General features: G+C 39.4%; 1 protein-coding gene across 1 annotated transcript; it reads right to left on the bottom strand.

Moving 5' to 3' along the window:
• Positions 1 to 9,653: 9,653 nt before the first annotated feature.
• Positions 9,654 to 15,650, bottom strand: TDRD15 (tudor domain containing 15; the record flags this gene model as incomplete). Its single annotated transcript, XM_082480757.1, has 1 exon — positions 9,654 to 15,650. The coding sequence occupies one exon, from the start codon at positions 15,648 to 15,650 to the stop codon at positions 9,654 to 9,656; it is 5,997 nt and encodes a 1,998-aa protein (XP_082336883.1).
• Positions 15,651 to 17,361: the final 1,711 nt, after the last annotated feature.

The raw sequence follows: 17,361 nt of genomic DNA, 5'->3' as shown, positions 1-17,361 counted from the left end.
AAGGAATGGAAGATCCACAGCCTCTCCAGGCAAACTGCGCCAGTGGTTAGCTAGTCTCACTAGGAATATTTTTTTTTTTCCTTGTGTCAAACTGGAATTTCCCTTGTTGCAACTTCTGTCTATTGCTCTTCTACTCTGCACCACCGAGAAGAGTCTGGCTGTGTTTTCCCTGTACCTTCAGTTTAGGCAGTTGAAGATAGTGATTAAATCCAACCCAGTACGTGGGTAGACTTCCTCACTGCACAGGCTCACCGCGCACTCCCCCTCAACCTGCTGTTCATCAGAAGAACAAACGCCTGATACTGGATACATCCCCTTTATTCTGCAGAGCTTCTAGCCAGTTGGTTCCCAGCTTGTGCTGTTGCACAGGGTTGCTCCACTCCAGGTGTCCATCCCTTGGACGCACATGCGTCCAGTTTGCTCAAAAGCGATGCCCAGCTCAATCTTCCCAATCCATCATCCTCCACTAGGAGGAAGCGTCAATTTTTGTTTTAAACAAAATGTCTGCAGTAAGCTTAATTTTAAAAATACACTAAAATATTTCAGAAGAAAACTAAGAGCATGAATTAGGGTGCGCGGACTAAATTTAATGAAATCCTACAGCAAGCATTAAGCAGAATTGTACTGTCCAGGTTCAAACTTGTTATTTAAAAGACCTTGTTCAGCAGCTGCTGTACCTGCAGGCACCCGCAATTACTGGCTGGCCCCCTGGCCGATTCCTGATCCCCAGGCACTGGAACTGGGCTCCCCAGCACGCCCTGACCTACTTCAGGCTCACCACCTCAGTGCCTGTCTCCCACAAACACCCAGCTGGAATACCGGCATGGGCCTTTCTTGACCTACGTTCTTTAGGGGCCAAGCATCAGGAAAGCAAGTGTTCTTACTTTCTAGCCCTTAAGGGTCGTCCCCAATTATGAAGAGGCTACTCTGAGAGACCACTGCGTATAAATCATGGGGCAGTACTCTTTTTTTTTGTTTCTTTGTTTTACCCCAGAGTTGCCAGAGAGAAGACAGTAGCAAACACTTACTAATGAACAGCTTAATGGTTAAGTCATTCACCTAGAAAATGAGAGATGTTTTCAGCTTGCCAGTGTCCAAAAACATACTTTCGATCACCAAGCTATAATGGCATAAGGAACCTTTTCATTCCCTCCTCTTGAAACTGCTCTACTATGGACAAAACAGTGAACAGGCCACAGAATGAAGACTTTAGAGCACATATCTTAATCCCTCGAGCTCTGTACCCTCGCAACTAGGCTACAAAATCACATCCTTTCTTCTTTTGCACAAGGAATCCCAAGTGCCTTGCTGTACTGCCTCAGAAAGAAGGGAAACTCTTCTTTCTGAAATGCCATAGAGTCTGTAGGTGCTTTCCCTGGGTTGTGCCTACGGGTTTAATAGGAACTTGCTCTTGGAATTCCTAATAGCCAAGCATGTGATGCAAACAGTACACATTGTACAGAAAACTAGCATTATTTCTTAACTGATGCATGTGTTTTATGAACAACTGCTCAGTGAGTTGAATGAGCTATTTGTAGACGTGTAGTTCAGGGAAAAACACTGCCTAGACAGAAGTGCCTACTTACACTAGTAAGATGTAAAATTTCAAATAAATTCTCATCCTCACGGTTTTCCACGTACAACATGTAGATTGACTTAAATCCCACATAGAGAGGCCGGACTTTTCCCCATACAGTCTATAGGAAGCCTTGGAGTTCCTCAAAGGTTTCTGTGCCTGGGACAGGAAACACAAAGTTTATATGTTGCTCAAGGGCTTTGCTGGATCTAGTGCTGCGAACTTTTTTGGTAAGGTGTTACTACTCAATAAACACAAAATAAGGCACACTGAGTTCCAGCCTGGCTATGAGACCAGACTCCACAGCTCTCACCATGGCAAGAAGCAGATGTTTCAGGGTATTCTCCAAGTGACTCCTGAATCCAAAGAGAGAAACGCCTAAACCAGCCAAGCAGAAACACAGAGTACAGGCACCCGAGATGCCACCCTTCTTCAGCCAATTTATGCCGCGGTCAGGTTCTTCCATCCACTCATTCACAGCCCTCTAGCTCTTTAAATGTAGAAGTCTGATTTGTCTCATATTCTAATGTGCTTTATCTTTTAAAACACAAAAGGAGGATACGCTCTGTTATGAAGTAGACTGGTGCATTCAATCCAAGTGAAGAAAATGCAAAGCTAAGTCTCCACTTCAGACCAAAATTTTTGGCTTTTTCTTTTCTTATTTTTGTTTTGAATTTCTTTCAGGTCTGTGCTTTAATCCCAGCGCTATCATAGAATGGTTTAGGTTGGAAAGGACCTTGAAGATCATCGAGTTCCAACCACCCTGCCAGAGGCAGGGACACCTCCCACTAGACCACATTGCCCAAGGCCACGTCCAGCCTGGCCTTGAACACCTCCAGGGATGGGGCCTCAACAACCTCTCTGGGCAACCTGTGCCAGTGCCTCACCACCCTCAAAGTGAAAAACTTCTTCATAATGTTAGTCATTTGATCTCTCTTCCTGAAGGTGTCCTGCTTTGCAGAACAGGATCCAAGATTAATTAGGGAAAATAAAGGGTGCAAAATGCAGGGAACATGACTGGATTATGAAAGTCCCAGCATCTGCTCCCGGAGTTGTTTCATCAATGAGTGTTTCATATAAAAATGCATGAGAATTCCTTTGAGGAGAAATTGGAGCGTAGGTTTCCCCCTGCCCAAGAAATTGTCTAGCTCCTAGACCTGACTCCTGTGGCTAGAGAGAGACATATCACAGCTCTTTAATACTTTTTGTACAGTAAAAGGGCTTCAAGGGGGTGAGTAGCAAGCTTATAGCTTGGAGGTGGGAAATGAGAGATGAAGGTTTGAACCCTTGGAGGCAGAAGGGGGAATACTGGCTTAATGCAAAAGTAAGTGAAATTCCACATTATATGGAATGTCAGATTAGAGGAGATCAATGGCTCCATGGCTTAAAAGAAAATTAACATAATTAAAGAGCTTGATCATATATTATGTGTTAAGTTCAAACTCCTATGAAATCAGGGTGATTAAACACTAAAGAATTAATCAGAATCAAAGTCTGTCAAATAGTGTTTTCTCTCTTAACACCTTGGTATTCCTTTAAAGTACAAAAAATAAATAAAAAAGAATATTAAACCCCACTTTCACTCCATTTCTTTTTATTTGCAGCAAAATAATTTCACAGAACTAGGTCTAGGTATATTTCAGGGTCACACAGTTGGAATCCTAATGTTTATTGCTCACTAAAAATTACGCTGCAATCACAGTTTTAATTCCTTCATTATGCAGATGTAGATCTGGTAGTCCTAGAAACTTTCCCATTAAATCTGCAGAAATCAAGGTAGCTGTCCCTCAAGTCAGTTCAGAGCCGAATAAATATTTTCATTATTTTGTTTTCACAATGTTTATTATTTTGGAAAGAATTGATTCTTCAAGAGAAAGAAATAAAAAATGAGATTTTTTCAAATGTGTCTAAATAATTAAGAAATTTACTGGGCATTAATGGGAACGTGCATTTTTAAGTGCTTTTGGGTACCAGATCCGCAAATATAGTTTCTAAGTATCTGCAGAAATCAGGAATTTGCCACCAAACATTTTCTTGTATCAGCCCCCCCCCCCTAAAAAAGCGTCTCCAACCTTTCCCCCCGACACACACTCTGCTTATTTTAACGTTTCGCCTTTTCTCAGAAGAGGAGCAGAGAGCTCACGGCTGTAAGGAAACTTAAGGGCGGGTGGGTGCCCTGCAGAGCCCTGCCAGGGCCATACCTGCGTGCCCAGAGCCACCAGGTGTCAGTGCAGCCCACAGCACTGCCCAGACAGCAGCATCCTCACCAGGGCCAGGAGCTCACCCCAACCTTCAAGAGGCTCTGCCATCGCACAAACGCCCGCTAGATGATGCCAAAGAGGAGTTCAGTTAACATCACAAACTCCTGTCTCGCCAAGTGTTTCCTGCTGCCCCATACATGCTGAATGCATGACCCTTGTATTTTATATCAATGTATAAATTATAAAAAACATAGCTGACACAGGCCTTTAATGCCTATGTCATGGAGTGTGAGATTAGATAAAACGGTGATGGATCACATCGGGTGGGAAAACATTTAAGATCACTGACCCACAACAAACTTAACGGTAAGCATTTAAGAGTTATATGAGCAGGTGTCTGAAAAATTCACTAATTACCTTATATAACAGGGATATTTGCACTCCTCTAATGTATTCCTGAGGTCTCTCTTGTTCCCATCACACTGCGCCCTTTTCTTTCTACCCCATCCATCGTTTCTTCACTTAACTGCGTGTCACACTCCCTACCCTCATTGTTCCTGGTTTAAAGCTTTCCTCACCTCATCAGCCAGCTTGTTGGCACAGATGCTCTTTCCTCACTGTGTGAGGCGGATCCTGTCTCTGCCCAGCAGAACTCAATTCTCAAAAACGGTCCTGCTGTCATAAAACCAAAATTTCTGCCAGTAACATCAGCTGCATAATCAGGTATTAATCCACAGGACCAATCTGCTTCTCCCACAACCTCTTCTCTCCGCTATCGGGGCTAAGAATGTCACCTGGATCACCAGGTATAAGCAGAAGGTCCTGCCAGAGGATGAAGCCTCTTAATTAGCTATGGCCTTTGATGGGAACTAGGATGGTGGTGAAAATTATTCAGGGCTGAGGATACCATGTAAGCACAAACCAGATTATTCTGTTGCTCTGGTACTGGAAACTGCACATAAGCAGTTGCTTGTGCCTAATTACAGTTAGGTAGAAGAGTAAAGACCAAGTCAGACAATTTTCTCTAGGACTCATATAAATGAAATGTAAGCAGCATGAACCAAATAATCAGAAGACAGTCTTGGGGTATGAGGCTGGTGACATCTAGGTAACTGTGGAATGATTACTAAAAATGATCAATAATACAGCATTGGTCATGCGTTAAGGAAAGGTATAAAATCAAAAGGCTAAAATACAGCCGCAGCTGATAGGTGAAGAATCCGCTACATCTGTGATTCCTTGTACAATATGGCTTGCAAAGCAACACGGGGAGTGGAGTGGAGTGGAGACTCCAAGGCCAAACCCTGTGATAATCCAGAAAACATGGGAACGAGATGGCACCATGGAAGAAAAACAGTGCGAAGGATGGAGCAGAGTGGAGACACCACAGCTAAAACTCTATGATAAACTGGGAACTTGGGGACCAAATGGAGCCCTCGAAGGTCTTACAGAACTGATAAACTGCCCGCTTGTTACCCTGAGCCAACAATCTGTCATTTTTTTGATGAAATGCTGTCCTTTAGTGACCTTTGCTCATTATAGTGTCATTATAATACCAAAACACACCTCCATCCCAAAAGCCTCCAAGGTGCGACCACTCCTCCTTGAGTCTGCGCCCTGAATTTTTTGTAAACTGGCTGCCTTTATAGAGTGTGCCAGCAAGAGCACACCTGACCAGCACAAAGTAGATGAAGGCTGAGCATGGCCTGCATCTCACCTAGAGAGCTGTATGAGTGAGCAGGCAGAACGGCTGTGCCATCAGTACAACATTCAAAAGCAAACCTTGATTCAGTGCAAGCAGATATAATCCACTCCACAGCTGCTGACCTAGAGGGCGAGGATTGTTCCTTGACACCATCCCATAAAGGACATACTGATGTACCTTCAGATTTTTTTGCAACACATTCACAAACCCAAAAGGTCCAGAAATCTTCAAAATATTCAGAATAATAGAATAGTTTAAGGTGGAAGGGACCTTTAAAGGTCATCTCGTGCAACCCCCCTGCAATGAGCAAGGACATCTTGCTCAGAGCCCTGTCCAACCTGAGCTTGGATGTTGACAGGGATGGGGCATCTACCACCTCTCTGGGCAGTGTTTCACCACCCTCATTGTAAAATGTTTCTTCTTTATATCTAGTCTGAATCTGTCCTCTTTTAGTTTAAAACAAGTTTTAGTTTAAAAGAATCTGCCCTCCTTCAGTTTAAAACCATTACCCCTTGTCCTATTACAACAGGCGCTGCTATAAAGTTTGTCCCCATCTTTCTTATAATCCCCCTTTAAGTACTGAAAGGACACAACGAAGTCTGCCCAGAGCCTTCTCTTCTCCAGGTTGAACAACCACAACTCTCTCAGCCTGTCCTCATAGGAGAGGTGCTCCAGCCCTCTCATCATTTTTGTGGCCCTCCTCTGGACCTGCTCCAACACATCCATGTCTTCCCTGGGCTGAGGGCTCCAGAGCTGGATGCAGGACTCCAGGTGGGGTCTCACTAAAGCAGAGGGGCAGAATCACCTCCCTTGACCTGCTGGCCACGCTTCTTGTGATGAAAACTAGGATACGGCTTTCAGGGCTGCAAGCGCACATAGTCAGGTAATGCCCAGCTTTTCATCCACCAGTACCACCAAGTCCTTCTCAGCAGGGCTGCTCTCAGTCCCTTCATCCCCCAGCCTAGACTGATATTGGATGTTGCTTGGACCAAGGTGCAGGACCCTGCACTTGGCCTTGCTGAACCTCATGACGTTCACACCAGCCCACTTCCTGATCCTGTCCCTCAGGTGTGTCAACCGTACCACTCAGCTTGATGTCATCTGAAAAGTGGCTAAGGGTGCAATCGATCCCACCATCTATGTCATTAAGAATTTCATCAAACAGTACTGGTCCCAATATGGATCCCAGAAGGACACCAGTTGTCATTGATCTCCACCTGGACATTGAGACATTGACCACTACCCTCTGGATGAGACCATCCAACCAATTCCTCATCCACTGAACAGCTCACTCATCAAATCCATCTCTCTCCAATTTAGAGAGGACATTGTGGAGGACTGTGTCAAAGGCCTTACAGCAGTCCAGACAGACAAATCTGACATCTGTAAGAATGACTTAGGCAAGTTACACACAGAAGATAAGTGTTTTATTATTCATGACAAAAAGTCAGAATACTGAACATATCAGTCAGTATACACAGGAACATTTTTAATTCCAAACAAATGCAACCAGTTCTCTAAGACTTTACTGGATTAAAAAAAAAAAAATAATCAAAGTAATCGAGACAGTATAAACAAATACAGAAAAACACTTAGGAAATACAACCAATGATAAACACTAGTTTCCAATTAAATTTTATCAAATCAAAGTAGTGCTTTCGCTCAGAATTATGCTTGCCCCAAAACAAGTAGGAAGACACACATAAACTTGCAAATCCTAAATAAATGACAATTTCTTTCAACTAGATTACAAGTATAGCCTCTCCTACTTACAAGAAAAACACTGTAACAGCTGAGTTCAGAGGTAGGGGAAGTATGCACCAAAGAAAGAAGACATGGAATAAAATCCATAGCCAGACATCCCAGTAACTTAATCTACCAATCATAACATAACCTTATAATGCACTTCTGAAAATCTGTATCAGCAATGGCAACAAAACACATTCTCTATATTTACAGGTGCAGCATAATCCTGAAAATACTTTAAGTTATCTAGTTTTCACCTTAAGCACTTTGGCTATCAGACCTTCAGAAGAGGAACTGCAATCACAGGCTAGATGCATTATGAGCTCAAAATAAAATATACGTTCTTGCAAATAAATCTAACATTTGCAATTTGCAGAACATAAAAATAGTACACACACAGCTTTTTTTTTTTTTCTTAATCATACATCATTGCTCTGTTTTGTAACAGTAGGTAAGCAGTGTTCTACAGCTACACATAAGTTAAAGCACAATATAATTTACATCAGCAAAAAAAAAGAAAAAATCTAAATTAAAAAATGCAAGTTGTGTATTAATACTACACCAACAGGACTGGCATTTAGGGTATCCAGATGACCTTTAAAAAGAAAAGACATCCAAACACCTGCTGTTCCAACTGAATGATAGCCAGAAGTCAGAGTTAATTAACCCTTAAGCGTCAGTGCCTCTACATGAAAATTAAGTATTACTTGGCACTACAACAAACGTAGCCCAGTGAAGGAAATATAAATTTATCACTCAACATGAGTAATGTTGCACAATACAACCATTGCATTTTATCGTAAGATCTAGCAGTATGTCAAACTACTGACAAAGAACATGCCAGATAAGCTTGTAATTTTAACTAGGAAAAACGTCAAATTCTGCAATAATATAATAAAATGGTGCACTATAAAAATGCCTAACAATTACAAATGGTTACAAAAACACCCCTCTATTTAATCATTACAGTAATGTAACACTTCTGATACTTTAGTTAATATTTACTTAAGAAATTTTATTATATGCATTTTCTGATTTGTTACTAATGGGCATGTTTTGCTTGTATGCTGAAAATATTTGCATGCTTTTTGAATAATTCACCAGAAGAGTTAACTTTGAAAAGATCAGCTAGCATTGTCTTATCTCTTATTTATTTGAATTTCCTGGACACATCTCTCTCCTTTAAAAAAAAAAAAAATAAATTATGTTTTCCAGATAAAGCTTTCAAGTTCTCGCAGGAATGAAATATATCATGATATCCTGGGGGAGGGGACGAAGGCAGTGTTCTTAGACCTTATTTGCATATAGAGATGCATTAGATATATTGCCTATCATTAGGGACGTATTCCTTTTTTCATTTAAATTCAAACCATCACAGGGCATACAAAGAAAACTCCTCACATTTAAGGCCTCTTCATGCTTTATCTTTGTCCAAACAACTCACAAACAACTGAGGAGGGAGTGGGGGAGTTCTAAGACACATACAGCATATCATCACTTTTCAGCTCTCCTGAAATTTCCTCCTCCTACAAAGGATAAAAAAGGGAAAAGCTCTGCATGTTACCCTTCAAGATACAAACCAACTAAGAGTACAGAAAAAACTTCCTCTCTCCATTTTGACAGATGGGGGTGGGATGGAGGAGAGCTGTGCAACTGAAACGCCAAGAGAACCTCGAGGCAGCTCAATGGCAACTTTACACCAGAGCTTATTGAAAACAACTTAATGGGTGTCTCTCCCATAAATGGGGAACCAACTTCTTGGCTTATTGTTAGTAACCTTTCTGCTAACAAGAGAGAAGATACATGGGAAATTTGGAATTAGAAACAAAGAGAAGAATATACTTGGCAACTTTGTTTCCTGAACATCCAAACCAGAAGGAGACAACTCCACTGTAACCAGATGTTACTGCAAATACAGTTTTTTATATATACACACATCAATTGTAAAAGAATTCTGACAGAAAGGTTTGCCAAAACCACAATTGTCTAAATAAACAACAGATCTTGAAGGAAAAAAAAATATACAAAAAGAGTATATGTTTTGTTTTTTTTAATGCATTGAAGTACCTTCCTAACTGCAGTCTACTTATTATTCAAATAATTCTTTTGATAGTATCTTCACACCGTCTTTCTAGGCTGTGGAACATCAGAATCACAAGTCTCAACCAGTGCTTCTGGTAGCAGATTTACATCATATTAAGTCAATTTTACTTTTCTTATCATCACAATGTTGAAAAAAAAAAAAACTTCTTCAGAGTATTGTCCATCTTCTACAGTTTTTCTTTTCTTTCAGTGTTATATGAACTCAGATCCTTTGTTAATGGTATTCCAGCAACCACTTTATTAGACTTCCTTATTTGAAACTTTATCACAGGTAGTCCTGTGCTTCGGATACATTTTTGTTTCACTTTTTTCGTTTATTTCTCTAAGCAAAATAAGAGATTTCATCATAATTATAATCTGGTTCACAAAGGGAAGAACAACAGCTAGAATCTGGACACTTAAGCTCCAAATCTGTTTTTTCTGATTTAATTCTGCCAACTGGAATGAAGCAGCACCTACTTCTCGAGTAGGCTGCATGTCCAGCAGCAATTAAGGCCTGAGCTAGATTGTTCTCCTCATACAGAACATCCACCTCTAATTTCATTTCAGAGCCATAGTGTTTAAAATGAAATATCAGACCTGGTTTACTAAGAAGCTTCTGAAACAGAAGTTTAGCCTCATCACTCCAGTATTCCCCCTTCGCAGGAACTATATCATGTAAAGAGCACAAGTGTGCCAAGCGTGGTAAATAAGACAGACTTTCTGGAATAACTTTAAGTTTATGGATATCAGAGTAATGGACGCTCTTCAGAAAGCCATAATCAATAAATGTAAGAACAACAGACTGACTTGTTACTTCACTAACTTCTGCCCTGTTCCATTGTGCTTCCAGTCCAAACTTGATCAAGCAGCTTGTACCAGGAGCCACAAGTTCTTCTGGCAAAACTGGCAAGCTGTCAGGAAGGTCAGAGAGCAACAGAGACAAGTTTTTCATGCAATCAAATAAGACTTCAAACTGGATGTAGAAGTTTGAAGGATCAGTAACTGCAGTTGCAAACCCAGGACACCTTCTGCCACTCTGCAGCAGCATCCATGTGATTGAATTTATCTTGACTGATGTATCAAACTCCCTGCAGTCTGTATTACTTGATTTTTCTGGTCCAACAGTAGCCCAACAATGACTTAAGAGCTGGTTCAAATACTCCTGAAGCAGAATTTCCCCTATTAAAATATCTACTTCCCAAATATGACAGGACTCCAAATATCTCAGAAACAAGACCCTTATTTCACGATCCAGGACTGCATTTACTACATGGACAAACTGAATTTTCTTCAGTGTTTTAAGCCAAACCCATTTGCAGAACACAGCTTGTTTAGGAATACTTTTGATCTTGTCACTGAGCATCTTTGCATTATTTAAGGACACCATCTCACACTTGCCATAATCCATGAAAAAAACTAGCATCAACTTCTCCCTGACAAATTTCTTGATCACTTTTGATCGATACCACTTCAAGTTCCTTTCAGATTTTGTCATGCATTCCAATCCTTCTTCAATGTCTTCCACTCTAAGCAAATCACTGCTCTGTACTTCTTTGAGAAGCATTACGTTTATCTCATGTAATATCTGCAAATTTCTAAGTAACCATATGTGAAATTCTCCACGCTCTGAAATATTAATTACTTTTGCTTCTTCTACCTGTCCAGAACATATGTCCTTCTTCAAGACGTTTAAGGGTAGATTTTTCATACCAACAGTCTTAATTTTACTTTCACCACCTACACCATTCCTTGATTTTCTACCGCGAGGACTACCATTTGTAACCAGAATTTGCTCTGGCCTATTTTCCCAATTATGCACTGCTGTGTTTTGCCATATCGTCCTGCCTTTTATCTGCAGAAGGTCATTAGACATAGACTTTCCATCACAAATTACATCTACTTCCCATCGCTCTCCGTGTTGCTGTAAGAACTTGCAAGTGACTTGCTTGTTATTTATTTTGTTTATAAAATAGGAATTACGTTTATTAGTCCAGCTTTCATCAGGAACACTTTTTACTCTGCTAAGGAAACAATGAACACTGAGTCTTGGCAAAGTTAAGAACTTTTTCTCAATCCTGCAGATTTTTGAAGGGCTTACAACTGCTGCATTACCATAGTCAATGAATTCTACCTCAAAAGAGTTTCCCGATTTCAGAGTTTTAATAACTGCTCTATAGTAAAAACAATCAGTGTCATGCTCTGCTACAATGAGAGCCCCTACTGTGAGCTCATCTAAGCAATTTTCATGACCTTTATTCACCATGCTTTCATTTAATTCTTCTGCTAGTTGTATTACTAAGTTTTCATCCTCTGCAAGCTGAACATAGAAACTTGATGGACTATTCAAATGAGAAATATACCCTACTACTTCAGAATTCACCTGAATATCACGTTTAGGAAGACTGATTAATTTAGGTATATTTTCATTACTCCTTTCCTGCTGACCTGTATAATTTAGTCTTTCATTATGAGATTCAGAGAGAGCATTTACAGTAATTTCCTTTGAATTTAAAGCAGGATGACAGATCATGTGAAAAGTAGGCTCTCCAAACAGAGCTTTCTCTCTGTGCTCCACTGCAGCACTGACAGTATTTCTAAAACCTGATTCTTGACTGTCCTGTAAAGTTAGCGGTTTTGAGGACCCACTACACAACTTTTGTGGGCTAAATGTAGTTTTCTCTTGATCTCCAAAATTCTGTCCAACACCTCTCTGATAATACTTATCATATACTTGGCATTTCACTTTAATTTTCAACTTAACTCTTTCAGGATTTTTAACACTTACTTTCTTAATTTCTTTGTCATCTTCCATGTGACGTATCATTTCTCCATTACTTCCAACAGATTTCTCCATATAATTTTTTGGTGCCAATTCTTCCAATATTTTTTCTTTAATTTTCTCATTTACTTTGAGCTGTCCATCATACAACTCCACAACAATCTGTCCATCTGATTCTCTAGATACAATTACAGCCTTCAGCAATTTCCCAGGAAATGTTTCCTCAAACCATCTAGTAACTTTTACTGGAATTTTTGTCTCCCTAAGATCTGACAGACAGCATTTAATAGCTTGCATGGGTGTGAATATTAGGTCAGTGGCAGAGTGTGGAATAGGCATCAACTGTTCTCTCTCTACCATATTCTTATTTCCAAAATCTATAAAGTCAGCACATAAATAGGATGTCGATTCCACAGGAAAAGCCAAAGCTCTATAAAAGAGACCATCTTCAAAATATCTGGCTAAACATAATCGTGTATTGCTGGCATCATATTTTGCATTATTTGACATTTTACTTATGACACTAATTTTCTTCATCAATGCCTCTATAGTTTCAGTGTTTCGATTAAGCTGACAATAGAATTTTAAAGGACTATGTATGTGAGTTATGTAAACCTCCTCCTCACTTCCAATTTTTATATTAAAAGATGAGTAGCAAAAACTGTACAGAGAACCCAAAGATGCAAGGTTTCTCAGACCAATGTATTCAGACAGGGTGAGACCACGTTCTCTGAGGAATTCCCCTGCACTAATAAATGGAGTCTGTAAATCAACTATATTGCATAAACAGTTGGGGCTTAGAAGAATAAGAGCATAAATGATGCAAGTCAGCGGTCCTCTAGAAGTAGAAATGAAGTCTTCAAAGTGTCTACACATTTCTTCAGACCTATTAAGTGAGTCAACCTTTAAAGGTACATTTTTAAGTCCACATCGAAACGCTTGACTTTCCAGAGTTAGGAAATCTGGAAGAACAGCTTGAAGATCTCTAAGTAAAACTCTTTCCCGATAGCCATAGTCTACAAAAACCACATCAACTTCATTTCTGGATACTTGCTGCAAAACAGTTGCTCTGTACCACTTCCCGTCTTTGGGACATTTAACAACACAGGCAACCTGTCCAGTTTTGTAAGGACTGGTATGCTCTTTATAGTAAGTCTGAATTTGTTCCATTAAGTTATTTAACTCTGGCAGTTTACTTTGCAACTGACATGAAAAATCTGATGGGGAAACAATGTAAGAACACACCACCTCAAAAACAGCTCCTGGTTTAAACACAAACTCTTTATAAAATATTTTTTTCTCATGTACCGATTTATACCTTTTAGAGATGGAACTTTTTCCAAAACAGGACAACACAACAGATTCTCTCAGCACTGAAGGCACAACTAATGATTTTTCCTTCTGAAGTATCTCTCCATTTCCAGGTACCTTATTTTTTTGAATACGACAGACGCTCTGTGCATTTACTTTTTTTTTTTTAAATTTGGAGCGATTCAGGACTTGACTTTTTTTTGCTGAATTTAGAACAGAATCTGGTGTCTTTTCCCAGTACTCAGCGTATCCAGCTTGAACCATACTTGTGGCAACATTTCCTTGCTCCAAACCGTTCTTATACTGCACACTAACAATATACTTGTTGGTTTGCTTTCCAATGACTTGAAGCAGGAGTAGTTTGTTGAACACAATGTGTTTGAAGAAATCAATTTCCTTTTTAACCCACACATCATCAACAGGATATGTACAAGCAAGTGCACAACACATAGCTAAAGCTGGTAAATCAGAAAACTCAGGAAGCAATGTTTTCACATTGTAACAGGGTACTGTATCTGTATTTCCAAAGTCCAAAAAATAAATAGTAATATTTACATTAAGCACTTCAGTGACAACACCCCGATAATAATGCATATCTTTGCTATACCGGGCACAGCAGAGCAATCCAGGTTCTGGGTTTTTAAGGACCATTTCATCATCTCCACATTCATCATATGCATCTGCAATATTTTTCATCAGGGCTTGAAATTCATTCTGATATTCACACGTTTGAATCCAGAAGTCAGACGGATTTATGACATATACCACAAAAGCAGTATGGAAAGAATTCATTTGCATTTCTACCCTTTTGCAGTGGCTTGACAAAGAAATATCCCATTCAGGTAAGCAGTTTTTTGTACGTTTATTTCCTGTACAATTCTTAAATGAATTGTATCTCTCATCACATGGTTTGCAGTTTACAGCGGTACTTGTGATTTTTCTTTCCAGAGGTGAGACACATGGTGCAGCTGCCTCATTCAGGTTTTCTGGATGCTTCACATTAATTCCAAGATTTTGATTTTGCAGTGTAATGTAATACAAGCGTTTAACGTCATTGAATAAATCAACATGAATACACACAGAAGTTTGTCCTATCAAGGCCCGTGTAAATTCTTTCAGCTGCATTTTTATTACTGCTTCATCCTGACTACCAAAACAAGACAGCGCACATGGAAATGAAATCATCGGTAATGCCATGAAATCAACTCTAAGTTTCTGAACACAACTAGATGGCACAGCTTCAATATCGCCAAAATCCATAAACCAGACTTCCACACAATCAGAGAGAAGCTGTTTTATCACTCCCCTATGCCATTGTCCATTTTGCCTCTTGGCAGCACAGAGTAGCCCTAAACTATCAAAAGATTTATTATTTTCTGTACTGATAGCTTCATAGTACAAATGCATAGCTTCTGTCAAACCTTCCAGCTCTTTCTGCCATTTCTGTATCTGACAGTAAAATTTATTTGGGCTCACTGCAACAGTTATTTTTACATTTTCTTTACTGCCAACAGGTAGACGTGGAAAGAGATCATCTGGAACCGGCCAAAAATCTGTTGGGTTCTCAGAATTACTGAAAGTAAGCAACTCCTTGACTGGATACTTCCGTTGCAACAATTGTGGCACTCTCTTACAAAGCATTTCTTGGGGAAACACTCTTAACATGTCTACGATAAGACAAAATGAATCTCCATCAATAAGTTTTCCTAACTTCAGTTCAAGAACATCACTAACGATCTTTGGTACTTCTACAATAAACAGTTCGTATGGCATAACAGCTTTCACATGACCTGTAATCTGTAATCCTACCAGAGATGAAAAGTAGTTAACAGCTTTTGGACCCCATTTTTCTCCAAGAGGAAGTATGCTTGCAAAAACACCCAGAACCACCTTTGGAGGCAGCTGAAACAATTCATCACAAGCAGAAGCAAGATGTGTTTCTTCAACAACTAGAACTTGCCCAGTGTCTATAAGAAAAGCCTCACAGATACTCTCTCTCTTTTCCAGAACTCTTCCTCTATGCCATTTTCCTTCTGTGTCTTCCACCAAACAAGATCCGCCAACATAAACATTACCTTTTACTTTAAATACACGTTGTATTTCATTTTGTAGTATGTAATAGTCAAGGTCACATCCTGCCTTGTATTGACCCTGGAATGCTACAACCAAACATTCGGGATGGCATTCTATACTAGTTATCTTCAGATTCATATCCACTACGTTTGGTGAGGGAGTTGGAGATCCCATTCTGTCTGCAAAGAAAAGGAGTAAGATCAGCCTGATAATTTTTTTCTTTGTCAACTAATTCCTTGCATGAAATTTGTTTTTAAAATGCTTTAATAGCACATTATCACACTTCTGGTCAAAATGTATACTAAACATTTAACAATATCATGTTTTATGCAACTGGGATACACTTGACAATTCTCTTTGTAAAGACAAGTTCAGACAACAGCTGAAAAAAAAAAAAGTACCCCTGGACTTGCTCTTGTGGCTAGACTAATTTTATCACTTGAGAATAATTTGAAATCAAAAAGCTGTTCCCAGAATAACACAGAGAATTAAAGATTATATCAGAAAATGGGGATGGTGAAGGACCATGACATGACATGGACATGCAGGGATGTGGAACAGGCCAGACAACCAGGAAGGTAACTGTATTTCTTCTCAAAGAAAAGTATTTCTGCTCAAAGAAAACAAGAGAGCAGAAAGCAATTGGCGTCATTTAGACAATCTTGTTCATCTCACAAATGTTACTTGCATCCAGTAAATTTAACTGGTAAAACCAGCAAATGTCTCCAAAGAAGATTCAATTCAGTGTTTCATTGCACTGGACTTGCCGTTACAAGGACCATTTACCTGCAAAAGTATTTCCAGTCTCTTTCTTTTTTAATATGTGAACGACCAAGGACACTTCCCCTACCCACCCTGCTTTTTCTGTGTAAATCACTCCTTTAAACCAATGACACCTTATAGCTCTGTGCTTTACTGTTTACTTAATCTGGCTGTCTATATCCTATCAGGTATAACTGCTGCCTACTTCAAGTTTTCATAATTGCAAGGACATACAGAACACATTATCTATGTCTAACATTTCTGCACTGCCCATCAACTAATAATTGTGCCAGGTGTGTTTTATACTGTCTCAACACTCCGACAGTTTAAGTATCCTCTAACCCTTCAGAATCTTTTCTGACCATCTATAATCTGGTCTTCAAGATCAGCTTCCAGTTCCATTCAAATCTGTCAATGGATCTGTGATTTCATATTGTTTAAAAAGGCTGTGTATGCCCATAATTTAACCAAGCAATTCTATGAAATAAACTGCTGTTCTAATGAAGTAATTAAGGGTTGACAACATCTGTCAAATACAAATGCAATGGATAAAACATACAGATAGACTGGACGTAGCACATGCTTGATTTATGAATTTTTATGTGAAGCTGAAAGTGAAACTTTCCATTTCAACTACAAGTTATTAGAGCAAGATCTTCCTCACCCTGCAAAAAATCTTCAACAGAACTGCCACAATAGTTTTTATCACAAGCATACATGAAGTAGGTAGCAATCACACAATCTGCCTTCAGAGCAAATATTGATCCCTATCATTCTAGTTCCACAAAAAATAAATAAATAACCAAGCACTCCTACTGTAAAGTTTACCAGAACATCTCAGGAAGGAGAAGGAAGGATAGGTAACTTCTCAAAAACAAAACAAAACAAACCACCCCAAACCAGCAGCCATCCAGAAATAACTCCCACTAAAAGCAGTACAAAATCCAGATCTGACAAATACCTTTTTAAACAAGTCACACTCTTCTCCACTCTTCCCTGTAATAAAACAGAAAGCTAAATTCTGATTGTTCTTTTTTTAATGAGAGAAGTCAGCCTTCAGGAAAGGGTTCTGACTGCCTGGAAGAAACACCTGATATTTTGAGAAAATCAAACTTTTGAAGGT

This window comes from Vanellus vanellus (genome assembly GCF_965231255.1).
Source record: "Vanellus vanellus genome assembly, chromosome: 3".
NCBI classification, from domain to species: Eukaryota; Metazoa; Chordata; class Aves; order Charadriiformes; family Charadriidae; genus Vanellus; species Vanellus vanellus.
The sequence above is the reverse complement of the archived record's forward strand: the minus strand, read 5'-3'. Positions and strand labels throughout refer to the sequence as shown.